The 23008-nt window shown below is 33.7% G+C and overlaps 1 protein-coding gene across 3 annotated transcripts in view; it reads left to right on the forward strand.

Moving 5' to 3' along the window:
• LOC138315298 (high-affinity choline transporter 1-like) overlaps positions 1-15163 on the forward strand; it is a 60753-nt gene extending 45590 nt beyond the window's left edge. For all 3 annotated transcript variants that reach the window (XM_069256194.1, XM_069256195.1, XM_069256196.1), the window contains exons 3-9: positions 322-429; positions 6562-6717; positions 7030-7178; positions 8082-8228; positions 8690-8819; positions 13082-13299; positions 13597-15163. In XM_069256194.1, the coding sequence (XP_069112295.1) occupies positions 322-429; positions 6562-6717; positions 7030-7178; positions 8082-8228; positions 8690-8819; positions 13082-13299; positions 13597-14139 (1451 nt within the window). In that variant the 3' untranslated portion in view covers positions 14140-15163. The remainder of the gene's footprint in view (positions 1-321; positions 430-6561; positions 6718-7029; positions 7179-8081; positions 8229-8689; positions 8820-13081; positions 13300-13596) is intronic.
• The last annotated feature ends 7845 nt before the right edge of the window (positions 15164-23008 follow it).

Genomic DNA, 23008 nt, shown 5'->3' on the forward strand with positions numbered 1-23008 from the left:
TCCTTCGGAAAAGAAACAATTAACCTGTATTCACAACAGTAGTTGGCATTACAAACCAGGTGAGCGATATAGGCCCTCTGGGCCTCTTGTTAGTTTTTGCTGTCTAAGATGCGCGTACATCTGTTTATAACACGAAATGTGTGTAAAACATTGAGTTGTGTTCGTGATTGCTGTTGACCGACGAATGATAATAATAGTAATACAAATTGTCTTATTGGGGTCATTATCATATATGGAAACACACGAAAGAAACTACCAACGAATATTTCATGTTACACGGTATATAATTTGTGAAGTTTGCTAAATTATTTGTTGTTACAGCAAGTATGGTTGGAGGGGGATACGTCAATGGTACGGCAGAAGTGATAGGGAGAGACGGCATGGCCTGGACTATAGGTCCGATAGGATACAACATTGGCATGGCCCTGGGTAAGGACAAATCGTTATTAGTAAAAAGGTTGGTACGTAAAATCTAGCTTTGAAGATCAACTAGTACCAAGGCTGTTCAGGTTGGCTTGTTTTGTCGTGCTATACGTCTTATTGCATTTACCAAAAATATAATTTATTATTATTATTACTATGCATATTATAGAGTAATGCGGGTACATATTGATTACTACGTCAAGTTTTTATGTGTGTAACTGGCATATTTTCAGAGAAAACGACGTCAATTTTGCCCTCAAAGTAATGACGTCAAAATGGATATCTACCTTAAAGGGGTAACTGTTTAAAAGACAACATAACTGCCGCATGCAAACTGTTTATAAATGCTTGTGATTGTTTTAAGATATGCATTTACCTGATCTTTAATTTACATTGGCATTACTATCTCTTGACCTCTTCAAATTGTGTCACTTAAATATACTGAATTTCGATTCATTTTCTCTCTCATACGTGTAAACTGATGACGTCATTCTCACAAACAATACGATGGTACTGACATGCATATAGGGATTGGATTTCGTTTTTATGTTAACCATGCTTGTATGGAGCAATTCCTCTAAGAATATATTCTATGGGGCGCGTTAGCGCCCCATATTGAATATATTCTTAGAGGAATTGCTCCATACAAGCATGGTTAACATAAAAACGAAATCCAATCCCTATATTTACACTCACACGACTTTATATTTATATTTTATGCAATAAAATCGTCATTTGAAAGTGACGTAATTATTCAATAAAAGTCGGTCAAAAGTGGGAGGAGCTTACTCAATTGAACAGCGAATTATGACGCTTCACGTAAGGTAGAATTATTCATCCGCGAAGACAAAAAAGTTCAATATTTTAGTGTAAAATAAACATGACAAACAAAGTAAATTTCAGAGATAATTTTATTAAATCAGATCAGAACTTTAAATATATATTCAATTTTGCTAAAAGTTAATATATTGCGTAATAACATAAAGAATTTGTACACGGCCACATGTGTGAACTCTGTGACCGTTATTGTGCAGCGAGGCGAAGCTGACGCACGCTTACACACTTGAGTTTGCCGAAGTTGGCTAAACACCGATTTTCAAGTAGCTCAATGTGTTTGAGATGTCGTCTGACCTGACGATATTACATCCTTGGGAGCCATGTGATTATATAATCTACGCTTAGATCCATATCGCCATCGATAGATGAAACAAATTCACTTGTGTTCGATGGATATGTACAATGTATTTGTGGTGACGCGTAACTGTCAACACGTGGATTATTAGCGGTGCATGTTTTATAATACACATGATTAAATTCTCAAAGAACAAAGACAAGAGGATATGTTTATAACTGACCTCTATCAGAGGGTCTCACGCCCGTCCATCCCAAAGACTCGATCGTAGGACGAACATAGGCACAGAGGTAATGTTTACATTAGACAACCATCATTTTTAACAAAAATGAAAGCACGTCGCCCCGGTCGGGATATTTTTCCGTTTCTTTATACAATTGTTAATTAAAAAATTGTTTGAATCATATATAAAATATAAAACATGTATATATCGTTTACATTTTCCCAAAATTCTATGAAAAACATCAATATACACGTAATGTTGCGTCAAAATGTAAACAAAGCCATGTGTTTCTTTAAAAAAAGTAGTCCTTTTACGTTGCACAGAACATTTTCATACGCAAGTTCAAAGTTCAATGTTACCATGCAGTTATGGTAAACAAAATCGGCTAGTATTAGCGTATAGTGACCAAGCCTAGCAAGTGTAAATATATACATGTATGTTCACAAGTATATATCAAAGTACTGAAAGTACTGAAGGAGGCGTAGCTCAGATTCTAGACAGGGTAATGATATATTGAAATATTAAAGATAAATCATAATAGAGGTAATAGTACATGTTCAGGTTATTTTTAATCAATATTGATTGAAATAACAGATTGAAAATTCCGTACTTTCGCAGAATGACTGTTGTTTATTATAGGATAATGTGGATCAAATATTTGCAAATTGGTTAAATAATGGAAATGTTTAATCTTATAAGGTTGTTAAAAATAAATGCTCCAATGATTTTGAAAATATTGCACGAGAAATATATATGAACAATGAATGATGATATATAGAATGAAAATGATGCAAGACTAATGTATATTCCTGTTGAAAGTTTGTGTTGGTTTTTACGTTTTAAATTTCAATCGTGGTTGAACTTTCAACCATCTGGGCAAAGTGTATGAAAGTGGTGGTTATGCTCCTGCTGAACTCAGCATATACTGGCAGTAGAACGACTGGCTGACCCATTGTCAGTTTAATGTGTTTTAAGTGTGTTAGGATGCTTGGGTGCCTTCAGCGACATGTTCCAGTGATATCATTATACATGTAGCACAATGAAAGGGCAAGGGTTCCACTATAAAAGAAGACCCAACAAATACAGCGCAGTCTATGCATGCTACACACAACATACATCGGAGGCCGTCCATGTCATTAATGAACACAGCAATCAAATATTGCCAAATCCAGTGTCAATTTGTAAATGTTAACAACAGTGTAAGGTGAAGTTGAAATCAATGTCCAACAATTTTTCTCAAGGGATATTCCATAAAAACATCTAACCCAACTCAGGATATTAGATATAAGCATTGATATCCCTGATTTCAATTTACAGAAGTTAAAACTGGATTGGAATATTACATTTTGTTGCAATGAAAGTACATGTACTAGTTAATATCTTAACAGAATATCCCTTTGTATAGAATATACAACATCTGCAAATAAACAAGATATTGTCTTCACAGTTTTGCAGATCAAGTGACTCTTTTAGACAGATAAAACTTTTAACTTATCATATATCATTCAAGCATACCATATATCTACATCAACTATCAAGTGAACACAACTGCAGATTAACAAGTGATTATCTTCACAGATTTACAGGTCAATGATTTGTGCAGTCAAAATGATAATTTCAGTTTTATGCTTGAAATGGCTTTATTAGCACGTGTAGAAACCTCTCCGTGCCGCGCGCGACCGGAATAATCTGTAAGCCGTCGATATTGAGGTCAAATTTTCTGACCACCCGATTATGCATATTTTCTAGCTCTAAACCGTGTGACGTCATAATAGTCCGTGGCTTATAGCTCTACTATAACTGATGTGCTATCACTTATATCGACGGTTACAGGAAAAGCCGATCAACGATTTTTAATGATTACTTTTGAATGAAGTTAATCGTACAATAACTTTGGCTCTAATGTAAATAACTAAAAGAGTGAAATTTGATGTTTCAAATACTCTAATTTATGCTCTAGTAGCAGGTATCTTCGTGAAATTATGAAAGAAAATCCGCACAGAAATAAAAGTTTCGGATTTTTTTGTCGAGGAGTTCAGCAACGAATAAGTTTTAACTAGATAATATTTTTCTATAGTTCTTTGATAAATTGTGAATTGAAAAGTTTGTGACTGTAAAATGAAATGTTACGTAAGAAGTAAAGAAATCCTTGATTAAAGCATCGATGATATGATGCTTGACGTGCGTACACACCCTGACACCGATGATTGAACATTACAAACATTGCGTTGTGTGTTGCTAACCGAATAAATTGAGATACATTTATTTCAATTCCGTAATATTTTCAACGTGTGGTAGAAAGAATTTATTTTTGATGTTATAAAAGATCAAAATATTGAAATATTAAGCAAAACAAACTATTTTTAGACAGTGCGGTCGCTTTCAATTTTTAATCGACATACGAATAGATACACCGATATAGATATATAATTAGCCATGCCTTTAGTTTGATGGTTATGTAATACCTGGACCAAGATGTTGTTTTTCTGTACACAAGGCCATTCATCGAACTCACCTGTAATTACCTGGCCGCGAGCAATTTGCTATTCGGTGGGCTATATAGGGTATTTGGTATTGTCTTACTGTCAATCAGGTTAGGACATCCGTTAATTGGATTGTGATTTAAATTATGGAAACCCCGTACATCTATGCTAGCTACTAGTTTTTTTATTGTCACCTCCATTTTTAAAATGAAGATGTAAAAGCAAATGAAAATAAAATATGCCTGATCATACCTAGGAATATATATATTCAAATACATATGTCGTACATAGGTAAAACAATAATGGAAGTTAACTCGCCCATTTTCTGGCATGTAAACGTTTTTATTAATTTTTGAAGTCCTCATGTCGAATAATATTTGGAAATGATAGCATCACTGTGTAGTTTTACTCAAAATATGGCCGATTTTTTATAACTTAAAAAAAAACAATATATGCACAAATTACCTGAAATATCTGTATCGTGGCTTTGCTTGTCCGTGCCGGTTCACTGCCCGTTCACCGCTTCTTTCACTTTCTTTCGTTCCGAGTAGTGTGTTTATTGTAGGATGTTAGTACATTATTTGCCGTTGGAAAATGCACGAAAATAATCTTATCAACTTTAAATGAAGTATATTAAAGGTTTATTGAAGTTTCGAAAACAAAATTATCATCACTCACGGCTGTAAACTCGCCAGCCATTCCAGGACCAACATGGCGTCAGGTAATGGCAATAGTACGGGACCTCGTCGTTCTTCATGAACGACAGATTTTCGTTCGGTCAAATTGAATAAATCATTGTCAGATTATATCCTTTTAGGCCTGTGATATCTAAATATCATGACATTGCACTTATAATTACAAATATATGCCGTAATATCAACAGCAGAAGCCATGATGGCGTCCCCGGAAACATGAGTGAAGCAGTGAACACGTGTGATTTTCTCGGTTAATTTATTCTGAGTTTTATATAGTAATACTATAAGACTCTTTCATATGTGGATATGAAGGATAGGGATATTCTACCCGAGGGTCACAAAATGTAGTAAAACCCGAGGCTTGCCGAGGGTTTTGCAACATTTTGTGATCCCGAGGGTAGAATATCCCTATCCTTCATATCCACTTATGAAAGAGTATTTTTCTTTCATACCACGACGTTTTACTGCAATTTTACAACTATAATATCCCGCCATTTTGAAATAAATTCGAAGAAATCCACGACTGGAAGTCAATTTCCATACATGAAAAATTACGTGATATTTTCAACTCAAATTCCGTTGCTTGCATCTTTTATAGTAAAACCAGTCAATTTTGTGAAAAAAATGTTTAAATTTTACCGAGGAAATAGAGATTTTGTTGACGCCGTGACGTCACGAGGCTTTATTGCATGGGTAGCCATGCAATACAGCTTCAGGCGACATGAGTGTATTGCCCTAGACCAGCCAGTATTACACGTGTAGGTATGAAAGAAATTGCATGGTAGCGCGTCTGCAGAGTTTGTAACAGTTGTCTCCCTTTGTACGGACTGTTCTTGTTGACATGTTCGTCAGTTTAAGGGAATTCTAGTTCATTTTTATAAAATATTAGTGGATGGGCCTAGCAATATTCGATTAAATACCCGTAACTGAAAAGGCATTTATTGTCAGTTGGATTATTTTTACTTACAAACAAGTTTATATGCAATTACTGTTAGATTCGCTGTTTGTAAGTTAGTCTGCCGTAGGTTAGTAAGGCTAACAGATATTTTAGCGTACTCACTAGTATAAATACCGATATTGAGACACACTTTCGGTGAGAATAATTATTACCTTATTGTAACATTGAAAATAAGTCTGAAGTAATTAAGTAGGAAATTATAATGTGACTGAAACATGAATGTGACTGAAACATGTGCAATACACAGCGTATGTTGCAAACATGTGCAATACACAGCGTATGTTGCAATACACAGTGTAAAGTTATCTCCCGTATTTCCAGAAACTGTCGATAGGATTACCAAGGTATAGTGTTCCGGTGATCATTGAAAACCAGAGTGATTCCATGATGGCAGGCATGTATTACACACGCCTCCACAAAAATGCTATCTATCTAATAACTTTCTGATCACGAATTCCAAACAAAGAAAGACGTGCTTTGCATGTAAAATAGGCTAAGATTAATTTACCACGAATACCAAACCAAGAAAGATAACTTTGAAATCAAGATGTTCTAATATTTGTAAACTATTATTATTTCTTTTCTGATAGAGAATAACAATATCGTAGATATTCGTGCCTATGTATCGACCTCATGTTCCTTTACAGGTGGTATTTTTATCGCACCAAAGGTCCGAGCAGCTCGTTTTACAACCATAGTAGATCCATTTCAAGTCAAGTACGGCCCAAAAATGGGTAGCATTCTGTTTGTCTCGGAATTCTTTGGTGATGTATTCTGGGAAGCAGCCATTTTTGGAGCTCTAGGTAATTATGCAATGTTGTAAATGTACGATAGAAAATTCAAAGGCACTGATTGTTTTTTGTATTTTTGTATTATTCAAAAGTATATGTTGACACTTTGTTCCAGTAATGTATATTTTTCAAAAATAAAATAAAACAAAATCATGTACTGGGCCCACTTGTTCACAAGATGTAATATTAGGTTTTGCAGCAAACCGGAATTGAAAATTTTGCTTATCACCGTTTGAACAACCGGGTCCAGATCTATTGTAAAAAGAATTTGAATATATAATTTCCTCTTGCCAAATACGTTAATAATTGTTTAAATTTCCCCAGGTACAACGTTATCAATCGTTCTGGACATCAACATCACGGCGTCGGTTATTATATCTGCCTGTGTAGCTGTTATTTACACCTTCTTTGGAGGCCTGTATTCCGTGGCTTACACCGACATCGTACAACTGTTTCTGATTGCCGTCGGCCTTGTTAGTAACTTTTTCCATATTGTGTCATCATCTGATCATATATTTCATCTATACGAGACTACTTTTAATTAACGTTGATTCTTTGCATACGTCACTTTGTGCTAGTTAAAGATGTCTAATTTATATGTCAAGTGTAAGTAATAAGTACGATTGTTTTTAAAACATACTATATTTTGTAGATATTATCACAATTGGATTAACGTCCTTCCTGAAAAAGATAACAGCATATTTGATCAAAAGTAACAAGAGTACAGATTTAGAATTACACCAATAAATATTCGATATTGCTCTTCGATTATCTTGATCTTCTCCAAACTTATATATAGGACAATCACAATAGAACGTATAGAGACCAACAAACTACAAGCTTTTACATAGACCACAGTGTTAAAGTGCTGTGATGTATTATCAAAACAGCTGAATATGAGTAATCGAGTTTGTTCAATATTTAAAACCTATGTTCTAATAAAAAAAATAGATGAAAAAGAGATAGGGACCTTCTGCCCGATCCGTACCAGGGTAGCTATTTTGAAATAATGTACAATTTGCACTGAAAAATCCTGAAATTCTAATGTTTTACCTATCCATTATCAAAATTGATATTTTGAACCTGAATTTCAATCTTGATTTTTAAATTCGAATCATTGTTAATATGGTATATTACTTTTCAGAAGATTTTAACTTTTGAAATTTTTAATTAACCTGCAAAAATTCTATCCTTAGTTCCAACTGCTATACACTGGGGCTATTTCCCATTTGGTAGCTTGTTTCCTTTTACACCGTTTGTTTACTGGTAAAACATATTTAGAAAACGTTAGAATCAACTGGTACAAAGGAATATTACGTTTTAGAATCAACTCATATAAATTATTGTATATATGTTCTATGTATGATCTATTGTAGATCCTAGCTATCCCATACGCCATCAACAGCCCAGCCGTAGATATGTCGAAGGTTTCGACTAGCTGGCTCGGGGAAGTAAAAAGTCAACATATTGGGTTGTACATTGATACGATTTGTCTTTGCATCTGCGGGGGAGTTCCATGGCAGGTAAATGCATAACAATATTAATATCAATGACGTGAATTCAATATTGTTTGTTACGAGCATTTTAATTGTTATCTGTTCTAAATCTGATTTGATTTGTCTTTCATTACTGCCGAGTGTTCGGACAAAGCAACTGTAACTTGATCTTGTTTATCTCGGTTCATCACAAGTAACACATATTTCTTGTATTTGGATAAAAGGTAAGATAAAACTTGCGTCGCCATATGTTTACAACGTCATTTTCATGCGAAAGTGTAATGGTTTTAGAACAGAATTCCAAAGGTATAGATGTAATCATGAAGATATAATTGTGATAATCAATACGATATTTGGAAAAGGGTTTTTAGAACAATATTTGTTTTTGTGTTATATATGAATTTTTTATCTTAGATAGATTGTAGATGCGTATCTGACGTGACATTCAGAATACTGCATATACTCTTATCTCATTCCTTCAATTGCAGGCTTGGTACCAACGCGTGCTGGCATGCAAATCCCCCAAACTGGCTCAGATTTCTACCGTGGTCGGGGCCGGGATAGCATTAGTATTGGCTATCCCCCCGGGTATCATTGGTGTAGCTGGATCAGCTACAGGTAATCCTATCTTGTATTTATAATTCTGTTTCTATAACATTGATCTAAAGTAAAAATGAATTCGATATCCTTGATACAAAACTCAAAACTAATAGGCTCATATAACTAATATGATTTTAGAACCAACCAAATTCAAAGTTGTTGTATAGATAATATGAATACGTTAATTTGTATATAGATATATTATTCAAAATATAGTCTCTCAACAAACCTTTTTTTGGATATATACAGCTTGGATATCGAGTAATTGGTATTAATGGTTCTGGGTTCCCTGTAGTTTCTAATAGGCACAATAATATGTATAACAAATAATCCTATTTATTGGGTTTTATGGAATAATAGAACCTATTTTTTCTATCTTTGGCGTCTGTACGTTTTTATCTATCAATGGTATAACAGAGATCAGAAACGTATACCCTTTCTATATATGATTAACGTATTAAAAATCAAAGTACACTAAACATTTTATATAACCAGTTCATTTTTTTAATAAAATAAAAACGACATTTGATAAATAAATCGTTTTAAACACTAATGGTACTAAATATTTCGTAGATGAATATATAAATATAGGCCTATAAAATAAATAAAAGATCAATATTTAGCATTTGGGTTTCCATATTGTGGTATACATGTCTTTCCGCTCAGAAGCAAGAAATTTTGATGATGCATTATTTAATAGTTTAGAAACTCAATTCATCGAGATCATTATCATCCCTGTATAAGACCATTTTGATTACCCACACTTTTGGTTTGGATTTTGTTGTTATCTTCCTCATGTCACAACTCCTAAAAACCATTGACAATTGAGTTTTGTACCCTTTTTCCTCATGAAAAGAGTTTCCTTTTTTGTTGTAGGACCTTAATATATTTTAAGGTAGAAAGTCATGATTTTTGGTTTTCTATATTTTCCTACTTTAATTAATAACTATGCTTTATATTGAAACTCCAAACATTTAATTTTGTCTGTGAGAAAAAGAAATCTTGAAATCTAATATACATGTACTTGCCTTGTCCATTGCGCATAGTACAGTCATACCCCGTTTGAGCCCACGTTAATACTTCGAGTTATCCAAATATTCACGTGCAGTTTACTTCAATGTAAATATGCCATTTTAGTTATAATCACGAATTCGGGTAACCAAAGTTCATATGTAAATATGTTATATGACACTCTACCTTAAAAACTTGTTTTTGCTGTTTTTGTTTGATGTTCTTTGTTTTACTTATTTTCCTATAATCCCAGGGACTCTTGAATTATTCGTAAAATGTTCTTTGTTTTACTTATTTTCTTATAATCCCAAGGACTCTTGAATTATTCGTAAAATGTTCTTTGTTTTACTTATTTTCTTATAATCCCAAGGACTCTTGAATTATTCGTAAAATGTTCTTTGTTTTATTATTTTCTTATAATCCCAAGGACTCTTGAATTATTCGTAAAATGCATAATAGTTTGTAACTAGTGTACTACTGCATATATACATGTATAGCTGAATAATTCATTAAAAAGACACCTATATCAATCTTTTTTTTAAATGTCCATGTACAATCAAATTATTTTATTTTTGTTAATGTGCCATTATCAATCACTTTAAGTTTAATGTGCAATTTATTACATTAAAATTCAAAGAAATATCCACTATGCTTCTAATTACATTGCGTATACATTAAACTAAATCAAATCTTTGATGGCATCCAATGCTACAAAAACACAAATATTTATCAAGAAACTTACAAATATTTGTCCAATGACTCAAGGCAAATTAATGTTTTATAAACATCCATCAAATCATTGTTTCATGGTGCCGTATAGCCGGTTATAATTGCGGGTTAAAATTTTGCGATTCTGACTTAAAACGAGAATACAAAATCTATTTTTAATATACGTACTATATCTAAGCTTTGCAACCTGAACCGGCTGTACGCTGATAATATCAGGTCATAACTTTTAAATATGAGAGCGAGTCAATAAGTAGCCAATCGCATATTCGATTGACCGAGATGGTCACGATTCCCTTGGTATAAATTGCAACACGCATATCGAGTCATTCTTTAATATGATATAGAATGTCAAACCTGGTAATTGAATCATTTTTTTTTATCTAAAATTGAGTACGGTGCTATAATTTTGTACTTGTACATCATCTTATGCTATGTTTAGATTCCAGGGAGATTAATTTAAACGCGGTAGAACGTCTTTTTAAGATGGAGTTAGGTCTGGAAAGTTGTAAAAAAAAATCAGAACTTGCTATACTCTGATAACCGAATCTGGGTGGAAGAAATAGTGCAGACTGTATTCTTGGTCTCAAAAATCATTATTATGTTGATTTGTTTACCAAACAGGACTACAATAATTGGAGTGTACTACGCGAACTTGCTAGACAAGCAGCGAACCGCCATCCTTGAACAAGCAAAGGTAAATCTAAAGTTTTGCTGCAAAAGAAAAATGCGAGAGTCCATACTAACGGGTATGAATAAATACCACATCCTACCTATTCGTTTCAAGTAGTTCCTAGCGGTTTCTTCCTTATTTCTATTCCCAAACTGGAAAAGAGATATTTGTGGACGTCATTATCGGTCCGACTATGAAGTCGTGACGGCAGTCGAAGAGTATATCAAAGGGAAAGACACTACTTTTACAACTCTAAGCTGATGGCATTTGAGCACCGTTGGTCTAAGCGCATCACACTAGACGGCAATAGCATCGAGATAGAAGTGGTAGTTCTCAAACAGAAATAAAGTTTATTGACTACTCATTGACTCGCTCTCGTATCATCTCGAATACAGGCATTGGTCATGCCTTGAGTTGGTTTGGATAATATCGAATCATCCAATAACAATTCCAGAATATCCTCTTTTATTTCTTGCAATTATCATCAAAATACTCATCTTCATCCATTCCTTTCTTGCTTTTGTTTGCGTGTTTACCTATTAGCGACGTGAAATAATCTCGTGATCAACAGTTGACATCATTTATATATAACTTTTTATTTTTTTTGTATTTTATTCTTTACCTTTTAATATTTCTACATGGAAGAAATGATTAAACAGGAGAAAATCCCCCCAAAAAAATATAAGAAAAAAAAAATTGTTAACCTTTTTATTTGTTTGTACGTTGATTTCATCTGATGGTCAGGCAGGCATCCTTAGAAAATAGAATAACTTAAATTATTAAAGAAACAAGACACCCGTTTTTGTTTTGACTCACAAAACCAATTACATTCAAATATGCGTTTTATGATAAGTAATGTTATTTTTCCGCAATATCAAAGTTACAAGTATAATTTGATTTATTTTTGTCAACGTTGGTTTTCTCCTGTTCTACGAGAATATATAACTATGTTTTCTAGAGATCTTTATCTAGAGGAGTGTGAGCACCGTGATGCTCCATGCCCACCCGGAAATCAACCGTGTGGCCTCATCATCGCCTAACGGAAACCAGACGTCACTTCCGGTATTTCTAATCTGGAGTTTGTATATATAATTGAAGCATATTAACTGCATCAAAAAACAACATGCTAAATTTCAAATTATCGACTTTGTTTTATACAAAATGTTCTGGAATTATCTGACACTCAACTGTCTACTCACAAAGAGAAAAAAATATTCCTCTGGCCTTCTGAAATTTAAAAAAGTTGTAATTTGACATAATTCCAAATGTGTGAACATTGTGCCATGCACTTCATTGCTTACTTGCTAATTGGAAAAAATATTCTGTTAAATCATTTTCAGATTGTCATTTTTATTCTAAAGCAATATAAACAATATTTATACTTACATCATAAGTATGTGAATTCATTGATTTTGATTTTAGATTCATACAAAATCAAAATCTGTAAAACCTGGTATAAAAGTTATTCAATGAACATAAATATGTTATTTTTTAAAGTACATGTGCATGATTTTCAATAGTTTACGAAACTCCCTTTTTGACGGCCTACCTATTGCTGTCTGAAAATATATCTTCATAATCGAAAACCTTCTTATTGCTTGATTGTAATTCAGATATTTCTTAATTTCAGATTTTCCCATATATTTATTTGTCAAATCTTCCATAATAATGTTTCTTAAGATACATACATATTCATTTTAATTCAATGCAGACGATCATTTTAAATGATTTATTTCTGGCTATGTGCATGTCATATCATATCCTGTGATGAAAATTGAGCTATCTTGGTTGTTTGTTTATTTTCGATGTGGACAATGTTTTATAATAATTAAGTTGATAATTAATATGGAATGTTCTGTTCTAATTACAGATTGGAATGCCACTGCCTACGAAGGCACTCTTCCGTTAAGCTTTGGAGAATGGACCAACATCCTGCCCATGGTCTTACAGTTCGTTTGTCCACCAGCTGTTTCAGTTATTGGAATTGGAGCAGTGGCTGCAGCCGTCATGTCATCTGCCGACTCCTGTGTTCTTGCAAGTGGAACAGTCTTCGCAAGCAATATTTACAAGAATATATTCAGACCTCATGTATGTCTTCTTCATTCTTGTGAAAAGAAATTAAGTTGAATGATTTCTCCAAAATATGACCATTAGACCAACGACAAAAATTTACTCTTCGATATCATATCATGTATTTTTGTATTAAAACTTCATAAAAAGCAAGGTCAACAAGACAATGCGATTCAGAAGAAAACCTGTTTATCCGATTATTTTACCTATTTGTTCATTAAAGAATAGCAAATAGAGAGAGACTTATATTTAATGAACTGTACATAATAGTTTATCATGTATTCCAAAACTAATATTACATCGTATGTCTTTCAGGCATCAGAAAGGGAGCTGGTTTGGGTTCTCAGACTCGCGATTGTGGTCGTGGGGGCTCTTGGAGCCATTATAGCTCTCACTGTCGGAACGGTGTACGGACTTTTTATACTTTGCAGTGATCTGATGTTCGTAATCCAATTTCCACAGCTCATTTGCGTTCTTTGGGTCAGTTTCGCTAACTCTTATGGAAGTCTGTCCGGATTCATCGTCTCTATGTTCCTACGATTTACTGGAGGAGAACCCTACCTGTTCATTCCTCCTCTTATCAAGTACCCATACTACGATGAGGAGCACGGCCAGATGTTCCCGTTCAAGACCATGACAATGTGCATCTCTTTCATCCTAATCATCGGAGTATCCTACCTCACCGACAAGCTCTTCAGAGGCGGCATAATCCCTATGAAATACGACATACTCCAATGCTTCACAGAGGAAAAACAAAACTCGTACGAGATCAAAGATAATGGAAACGACCTGCACTGTAATGGAGAACCGGGAGCAGACGACGAACTTCTCGAGAAGAAATCAAATTCAGTCATATAATTGAAGTCTGGTCGTTTGAAATTGCCAGTTACTGGATGTTCAGTGTTTAACTTTAGTATATACATTATATGTATATCTACACGTGGTACGAATTGAGACTAATGCTTCATACTTTTAAGTGGTTATTCAAATTTTATGTCGCATTTTGTTATTTTCGATTTGGGACTCAACCTATATGTCGTATCGCGTTTACGGAATGGATCATGGATTTGTCATCTGACTCATCGACAATATTTAAGAACACAAACTGGGTCATTCAAGATATCGTACAAAACATGGTCATATCATGGCAGATTTCATGTTCATGAATTTTACATGTTAATCATGTTATCAGCTATTGTTCAGATACGTTAACGATATTCTATTGTCATTTGTTGCCATTATCTGCTATCATCAAGTATAAGCTAATGTGTGTTTATATTTCAGTGTTTTACTTTCGCTAGAGGGAGTGAAGAAAACCAACTTTCTATCGCGTGTGATTTGTATTCAAGTAAATTCGCCAGAGTTTATCTCCGTGAATTAACATCTACAGCATTTATGTTGATAGGAATTTCAGTTCAGTTTTGTAAATCTGAGAAGTTTATTTAATCTTAGCGAATTTGTTTTGAAATGGACATAGCGAAACTTAGAAGCTGCGAAAGGAAGCTGGTTTACGGTACATGGATACTAAATATCTTTAAAGGTATTTTGTCTATTTGTAACATTTACTAAATTGCTGACGTTACAGTTACATTAACATTTTCAAGTTTGATAATAAAAAAAATAATTAACGGTCCTATACGCTTTTGAAAAAAAAAAGCAATTACAGTATAACGTCAGAACGTCAATATTCATGTTCTAAGAAGTTAAAGCAACGAAAAATATTCCCGGTGTAAATCTAATTACAAAGCAGCTTATGGTAAATATTTGGTGTGCCTTATATAGTCATTGTTTTCTAAATTCTGCATATTATATATTGTATATTCAATGCAATGATAATAATAAATGCGTGTGTGTTTTGCATACAGTTGTATAGGTTGTAAAACTGTGTTGCTGATTGATGTTTTGTTTTGCACAATACAAATTCGCCCTCTTGATTCACATAATTTATAACAATATCGTAATTGTTATGTAGATTGAGCGATTTTGTATATCATAACTTTTACATAGAACAACAATCCCATTTAACATAATATACGGTAAACGTATTTATATTAGCGGTGATCATATGTTCGTGCTTTTCTCGCCATGCATTTTGCGCTAAAATAATATTGCGCCAGCTATGTTTATGTTAAACAATGACATATATTTACATATGCCCCTATATAGTCAACGGGAGGGGAGTTGCGTTCAAATTAGCGTGAACGCAATGACGTATGAATACAAACGCAGTGCAGGTTCGGAATACTTCTAGTTCACGCTTCGATAAGTTTTTGCGTCATAAGTTGACGGATTTTGAAATAACCATAAAGAGTTTTTATTAGATCAATTAAATATGTATTTGACATCAAAACAAAACATGTGTTCAAGTATTGTAACGGTCTACAAATGAATCGCTGGTCGGGCTACAACCGGGGGCTTTCCTCGGGAATATTCGGGAAATCCCATAGTTACGTCAGATGTACATGTGTGTACGGTCACTCATCTCACCTAAATATACAGAACATCTGATTGTCGGTGAATAATTCTGGGAGCGTCTAAGCGAAATAGGTTAACAGATCATATACAGGTTTCCAGAAAAAAAAACATTATAGGTAACCTATCCGAAACAGTATCATCAGCTTAAATGGCCCCGTCTTTGCATTCAAAATAGGCCTACACACACGCAAACACTTGTCTATCCTCCGTACAATAAAATAAAAGTCATGACTGCGAAGAATTTAGTGTATATCGCGTTCTTAGACCGATACATACATGACAAACATTCAGCAGCTCAACGGTCATACCATCAATAGGCTTTATCACAGTCACTTTCCTCGGTTGAAAATCAAATATGGCGGCTCGCTTCACTTCGGACCGCATCACTACCCTGACAACGATACATACCGGTAGTCGTTCCGCCTTGGTTATCTCAATTTTTATTCGAAATGGACATTATTAATATATATTATCAAATTGAAAAAATTATATGTTGAAAATAATTGAAAAGTGTCATTGTTGTATTTCAAACCAAACTGCAGCTATAACATTCAACAATCGGAACTATATCTTCGGTCATCCTGACTACCGTAGTTACCCAACTTAGCAACCATCACCGTTTTAAATTGTACGTAAAGGCAGATTTATTTATGTAAATATATAGATTGAACAGTGTTTTGATTGCGTTAAAGGTGGTATGGACGCAATGGGATACAGACATATTCTACATGTAGCGCTAACGCGCTACATTGAATATGTCTGTATCCCATTGCGTTCATACCACCTTTAACGCAATCAAAACACTGTTCAATCTCTATATGAATTACGAATGCGCAAATTCATCACTTTGCTTACCTATTCAGAATCAAGTTTGCGTTGTATATTTCTTTTCTTTAATGAATTCTTTGTCAACAGCTTTTGTCATAATGCATAATGTTGCTAATCAATTGAGCAAAGTACGCATACATGTAGTTTATGGGTTTATTTAGATAATTTAAAGACTAATTAGAAAAATCAGATTACGACATGAATAATACAAATTATGGATTTTACTGGGCCATTTTATTTCCATTTTGCAAAATTCTTTTAAAAAAAAACATTTGTTAGATAGTAAATATGCCAACAATGTTGCACATGCATCTGTCACATTCATATTCGTGATAAAAATCTTTGAAACGTTTACATTTACAACAATACTTTGTGTCAAACAGCGAAGAAATGATCATATTGTAACGGCCAAGTGGTATGACCAGAACCACTATAATCCAGGTAGCGTACATGACCGTACATAGGTTAGGTATCAATCTGATTGATACCAAGTCCATAAAGGACTTCGCTAATGGTCAAGGAATCTGCCAGTCAAGTCTGTCATTTGTCATGCTTCAGTCATTCTGTGATATTCATCAGGAATCTTCTTCAGCACAGCATCCGCAGCAATAATAAATATTCTGGAACCATTCAGTCTTATTGTCTTTGTCAATGTCTATATAACCAGAGAGTTATCCACCCTTGGACCATTAGGGTTAACAGTATGAAATTTCACTATACTCATACACCATAATCACTGTCACCGAGACTGTGATTCCTAATCAAATACAACCAAGAGTGAAATAAAGTTAAATAATTTAATTATAGTAATATCTGATTTATTTACAAGTACATAAGTATGACCCTATCACTCTCTTTCATCTTCCATACCCTCACTACTGAACCTACTATGATATTTACAATGAAAATCTTTACAATAAATAAATAAATAATCCATATGTATTAGGAAAAACCTTAGAACCTTCAATCCAGCAATCTCCAGCGGTACTAACAAAAATGGTGAAAAATACTAAAACCCATGAATAAAATCTTATCCCTATAAGATCTCTATATAAATTCCCATTACTTTTCTCCAATATTTTACCTCTAATCCTTATATAATTACAGCATCACATTCCCCATGATGATTCCCCATGAAAAATCCTCCCAAAAATGGTGATAAACCCTAAGTCCTAAACTAAGGAAAACTATGAAAAATTCCCATAAAATATCCCTCAAAATCCCCCACAAATAACATTTAGTAGACAAGTACATACAAGACGAGACAGCCGCATTGGGATCGAGGAAACACCTCTTACGTCCCTAACGGAAAGATTACACAGAGACATGTTACATAACGTACACCCACCTAGAGCTTCCGTAGTAGAAGTGACCCCCTACCCAGATCTGACTGTACTTTTGCTGGAACGTTGCTGGAAAACCATAGTTACCGTGTGCGGATATTCCGCTGCTGGATTCTGTCGGAAAATGTTGTGCACAACAATGACAACATTTATAAAAGTAAGAGATACAAACCTATTACAATATACGAAATTAGTTACCACTCAAATACACGCCGTACGTACTTCTAAAACTCAATTACGCGCACTCGTACAAAAATAGTAACTTTTATATTACAATAACACTTGCGTACTACGTCACTTCCGTTCCCACGCTTACATGTACCATGCTGTCACTCCGGTGCCTCTTACGTATACTATTGTGAATTTATAACTTAATACGGGTATAAACCATATATAATCTAGTCATGTTACATGTGCAAATGATTAATACGATCTTATCTTTATATTTAATCAACAATCCCTAATTATGTAAACTCTCTCACCTCACTCGTCCATTCTCACAGGGTCCACTCGTCACACTATGGGACATTCAGCCTTCATTTCACCGAAAACATGTTTACTGCATAAAAAGTTTATTCGCAAGAAACGTATATAAAGATATATTGCAATTTGATCTAAATTATAGTGCTTAAGACTTAAAATATCTTCTCTGAATAGAGGTTGACTTGTTTATTCAATCTGATTAAGATCGTCTGACCGTGGCTTCGTTAACTAAGAACTACGACCACGGATATCACGAACAAGTCACACCCGGATATTTTTAATATCATATTGTTGTTTATTGATAATAATTGCTCGTTAGAACAAATTATTTTATTTACTAACGCAACATGTCTAGTCATTATGGAACTTGTCTTAATTTTGTTTGCGTTACTTAACGATATCCCTTTCTTATAGAAAACAAGCGAAACGATCATATCACTTTCTGATTGGAATGCTGTAGTTTAAATGTACAGAGAAGCTTCAAATGTATTTTCAAATAAAATAATTGAATGAAATATTTTGGCTTTCTTATTATTAATAAAAAAAGTGATATAAAATGAAAATTATGATATAATAGCGAATGGAACTTATATAACAAATTATAACTAAAATTAAACTTTTAATTTCGCTCCACCACGATGCTCTGCAATACGCTTTAATACTAGTTGGAGCGCATCGTAAAGCGTCTTAGTGAAGTGGAATTACAAGACTAATTTTAGCTTTGTTTAAATACTATTTTATTCAGATAAACAATGAAGATTTACATACAAATACATACAGCTAGAAGCTTATATAAATTCCTATCCTAGTCTAATTGTAATAAGATAGCGTAGGTAAATTATATAGAAATATTTTGTTTACCTCCCATCGTTTTTAAATATATTTCTGAAATATCGATGATTGTGCAATAAAAATGTGGAAGTAATGAATTAAAAACTAAGTAAGTCAAGTAGATTGATTAGTGAATAATAAACCGTAACATTCAAAATTCACAAAAGTTGAAGTCATGATGTATTAATGTAGCTATTTTTAACTTCACCTGGGTATAAGATAAAACAATGTTTGCAAACTTTTGTTAGAATCCGCTACGCGATTCACATAGTATTCAGATAAAAATTCTTTCATACCCTGATGAAGTTAAGAATAGATACATCAATGCTTAAAAATAAAATGCCACAAGACCAAACATTTATAACAATAGTGACACATATTTACTTCTTTTAAAGGGACAATTTACTCACGCTAATTCTTTTACATAACCAAGAAGCAAAATATGGCATAAATGTATTGTTCTACATTTCTTATGAAACATATAACATAAGATATTGACAAATTCCACGTCATTGTTTAGTATTTTAATTGATACCGTTGTAATTACAAATCGTTGATCAATACGATTAAGCAGGTACAATATGTACGCTGTACCAATATCCGAGCCAAAGTCACGCACGTTAAACAAATGAACTACATAACCACTGTGGAGGTGATATAATGATTTTTTAGGCAAGACAATTCACCTAATAAGGTAAACACACTTCTGTCAGAGCGATTTGAGCTGTTCTAGACAAAAGAAGCATTACTCTACGAGCAAGGGACTGGATTCGGCATACAAGATATTCGACCACAATGTGTAATGGCGGACAGCGAGAGAATTTGAACATTTCACACGCATTTCACCACCATGGGATTTTCTGACATATCACAGTAAAACCGACTGATCTAATTTCCATTAGAACTGGGGGTTTTCCGATATATATACAAATCTTAATGTTCTCGTAGAATGAATTGTCCCTTTAATGAATATAAGAGAGGTAATTCGTTCAAAATAAAAGTTTCGAGCAGTTTGGTGTATTCTTTGTACCCGGAGAAAGGGTTAATAGAATTCGAGTCCTACAAATACAATCATCCTTTTATCTTTTTAGCTCGCCTATTCGAAGAATAGAGGGAGCTAATGTTGTCACCCCGGCGTCGGCGTCGGCGTCGGCGTCAGCGTTGGCGTCCCATTTTACGTTAAAGTTTATGAGCAAGTTTCTGTTTCGTCAATTGTTTAAGCTTAAGTCATCATAAATGTTTATTATTTTATTTTCCTAATGTGTATGGATGCTGAACGTGATAATACAACCAATTTGGGGTCCTTTAGGTTTTTTTTGAGTCTGTTAATTTGTCATATTTCCATGTTAAAGTTTTTGAGCAAGCTTCTATTTTGTCTATTGTTTAAGCTTAAGTCATCATAAATGTTTATGATTTTATTTTCCTAATGTGTATGGATGCTGAACGTGATAATACAACCAATTTGGGGCCCTTTAGGGGGTTTTTGAGTCTGTTAATTTGTCAAATTTCCATGTTTAAATAGTAAATACTTGAACATCAACTTCTTCTGAATAGGCGAGCTTTGCTGTTCTCAAACAACACTTGTTTAAAACTATACTATACCGACAACTATCATTTGATACAACGTCTTATATCAACACAAGACTGACATTCTTATAACCTGTACTGTGGTTGAAGGACATAATATGTCTATTGTTACAAAGTGAAATCTAGATTCATAAATATTCATCTTATACAAAAGCCCACAATCCTTGCATAAAATTTGTATCTGGTTTCTTAATGTCACCGTAGGATAAATATTTCTAAAAGATTTGAACACCATAGTTATTAACCCCGACGTTCATACATATATGAATTCACAGAAAACACACATGATCAGTGTTTTAAAATATAAGCTTTATGTATGGATATGACAAGAAAACGTGTAGACTAGTTTCTAAAGTATAAGCTGTAATTTGTCAATGACTAAAAAGATAAAAAGACTTTTTTGAGTAAAGCCAAAACTACAGCCAATATGTTAAGACACTGATTTAGTACATTTTCATCCTGTAATATTCATTAAAACATTTAAGCTGGAAGAAAGGATGCTGACAGTGTTGGTAATATCCGTCTATTAAACAATGTTCCGCCTCTGATCGACGCGTCTGCTAAAATTGTAAAATATAGCTGTTTTATAAGCACGTGGTAGGTATATTCCGACAACGCCTATGCTAATACAGGATAAATGAAAAGCACAATTCGACATCCATTATCAATACTTTGGTCCTATGCCTCACTGACGAACAAGAAAAACTGATGAATGAATTTGACGAGTGATTTGTTGGGGTTTTTTCTGTGGCTCTTTTTTATGATGTTTGGGATAACGTTTAATCTCACATTTTTAAGTAAAATCTTTATGAGTTAAAAATGCTTCAGGATATCTGGTATAACGTAGTATACCATGGTACGAGGACGTCAAACATTTTGTTGTGTTAGGGTGCAGGTGTGTGTTATACTTTTATATCATTACATAGTATATTTCATGTCTAGTTTTAAAGTAATCTCAATCAGATACATATAAGGTAAGAAACGTTTGTTAACTTAGGACGATTTAAAGATTAAAAAAGCGTTATCGGTACTTGAATGCGATTAAGACGCAGGCGAGGTGAAGAAATATATTTACATTGTAACTGTGAAGGTCAGGGGTATTAGGATTTACCGGTCGTCGGTTTATCAGCAGTCGCGGTCATATAAAATTATTTTCTATTAACCTCTATTAATCTCTGTATCAACCTCTGTATATCCAGTCAGTATAGTAATCCTGCCAGACGTGAGAATGAATTTGACCCATTTATGATTTAATTAGTTTGATATTCAAACTCGACTGAAACATCCTGCTGACATTTTGAATCCCACTTTTAAGGGTTCGCGGCCCAATGACAGGTATGTGATATAAACACATCAAGGTCAAAAACAGCTTGGTAAAACTCATGTGGTATTTTGTGATAAATTATATCTAGAAATAACAATTTGGGATTTAGGTATATGCAGATTTTACCTCTGCCAATTACTCATGGAATATGAAACACGGCATGGAACACAGAGTTAAAGCAACCTGGAAAGCACAAATGTTTCTTCCATATGAATAATAGTTCTCCAAAAACGCTGCGCTTACCGCTTATAATAACAACATAACTCACAAATAAAATGCAAGGGCTCGACCACGCCGAAGCTGAATGTTTCTTCCATATAAATAATAGATACTGTGGGTGGATTATGATGTCCACGTTTCCTGTTCACTTTTTTCGATTCGACATTGATAAGGACATGTATTGATATGTTTTTCCTCGAAATTGATTATTTTTAAATCGTATGTACTCTATTCCATTCGTGATACACTGGACTTTGTTGATGTTTCTTGTATGAAAATGATAAACTATATTTAATTTTTGAAATACTAATTCATGAATCGTTCGACTTCACAATGCATACTTTGTGCGCCTTGTTTGACCGGTTTCGGATTTTTCATTTCATTTAGATACTTATATGTTTTTTGCTGGTTAGACGTTAATATGTAAACTATAGGACAGGACTTTGTTCACCTTTCTAATAAATTAACATTTAAATTCTACTAATTAATATTAAATGAAACATTTATATCTATCTTTTAAATGATAATGCCAATTTGTAAACATTTTTAGAAACTGATTGATATGATCAATTTCAACATTTTTTCAACTCACCGGTTAGGTATTGCATATTAACACAGTCTCCGCGACGATGCTGTG

This window comes from Argopecten irradians, chromosome 2 (assembly GCF_041381155.1).
Source record: "Argopecten irradians isolate NY chromosome 2, Ai_NY, whole genome shotgun sequence".
Taxonomy (NCBI): domain Eukaryota; kingdom Metazoa; phylum Mollusca; class Bivalvia; order Pectinida; family Pectinidae; genus Argopecten; species Argopecten irradians.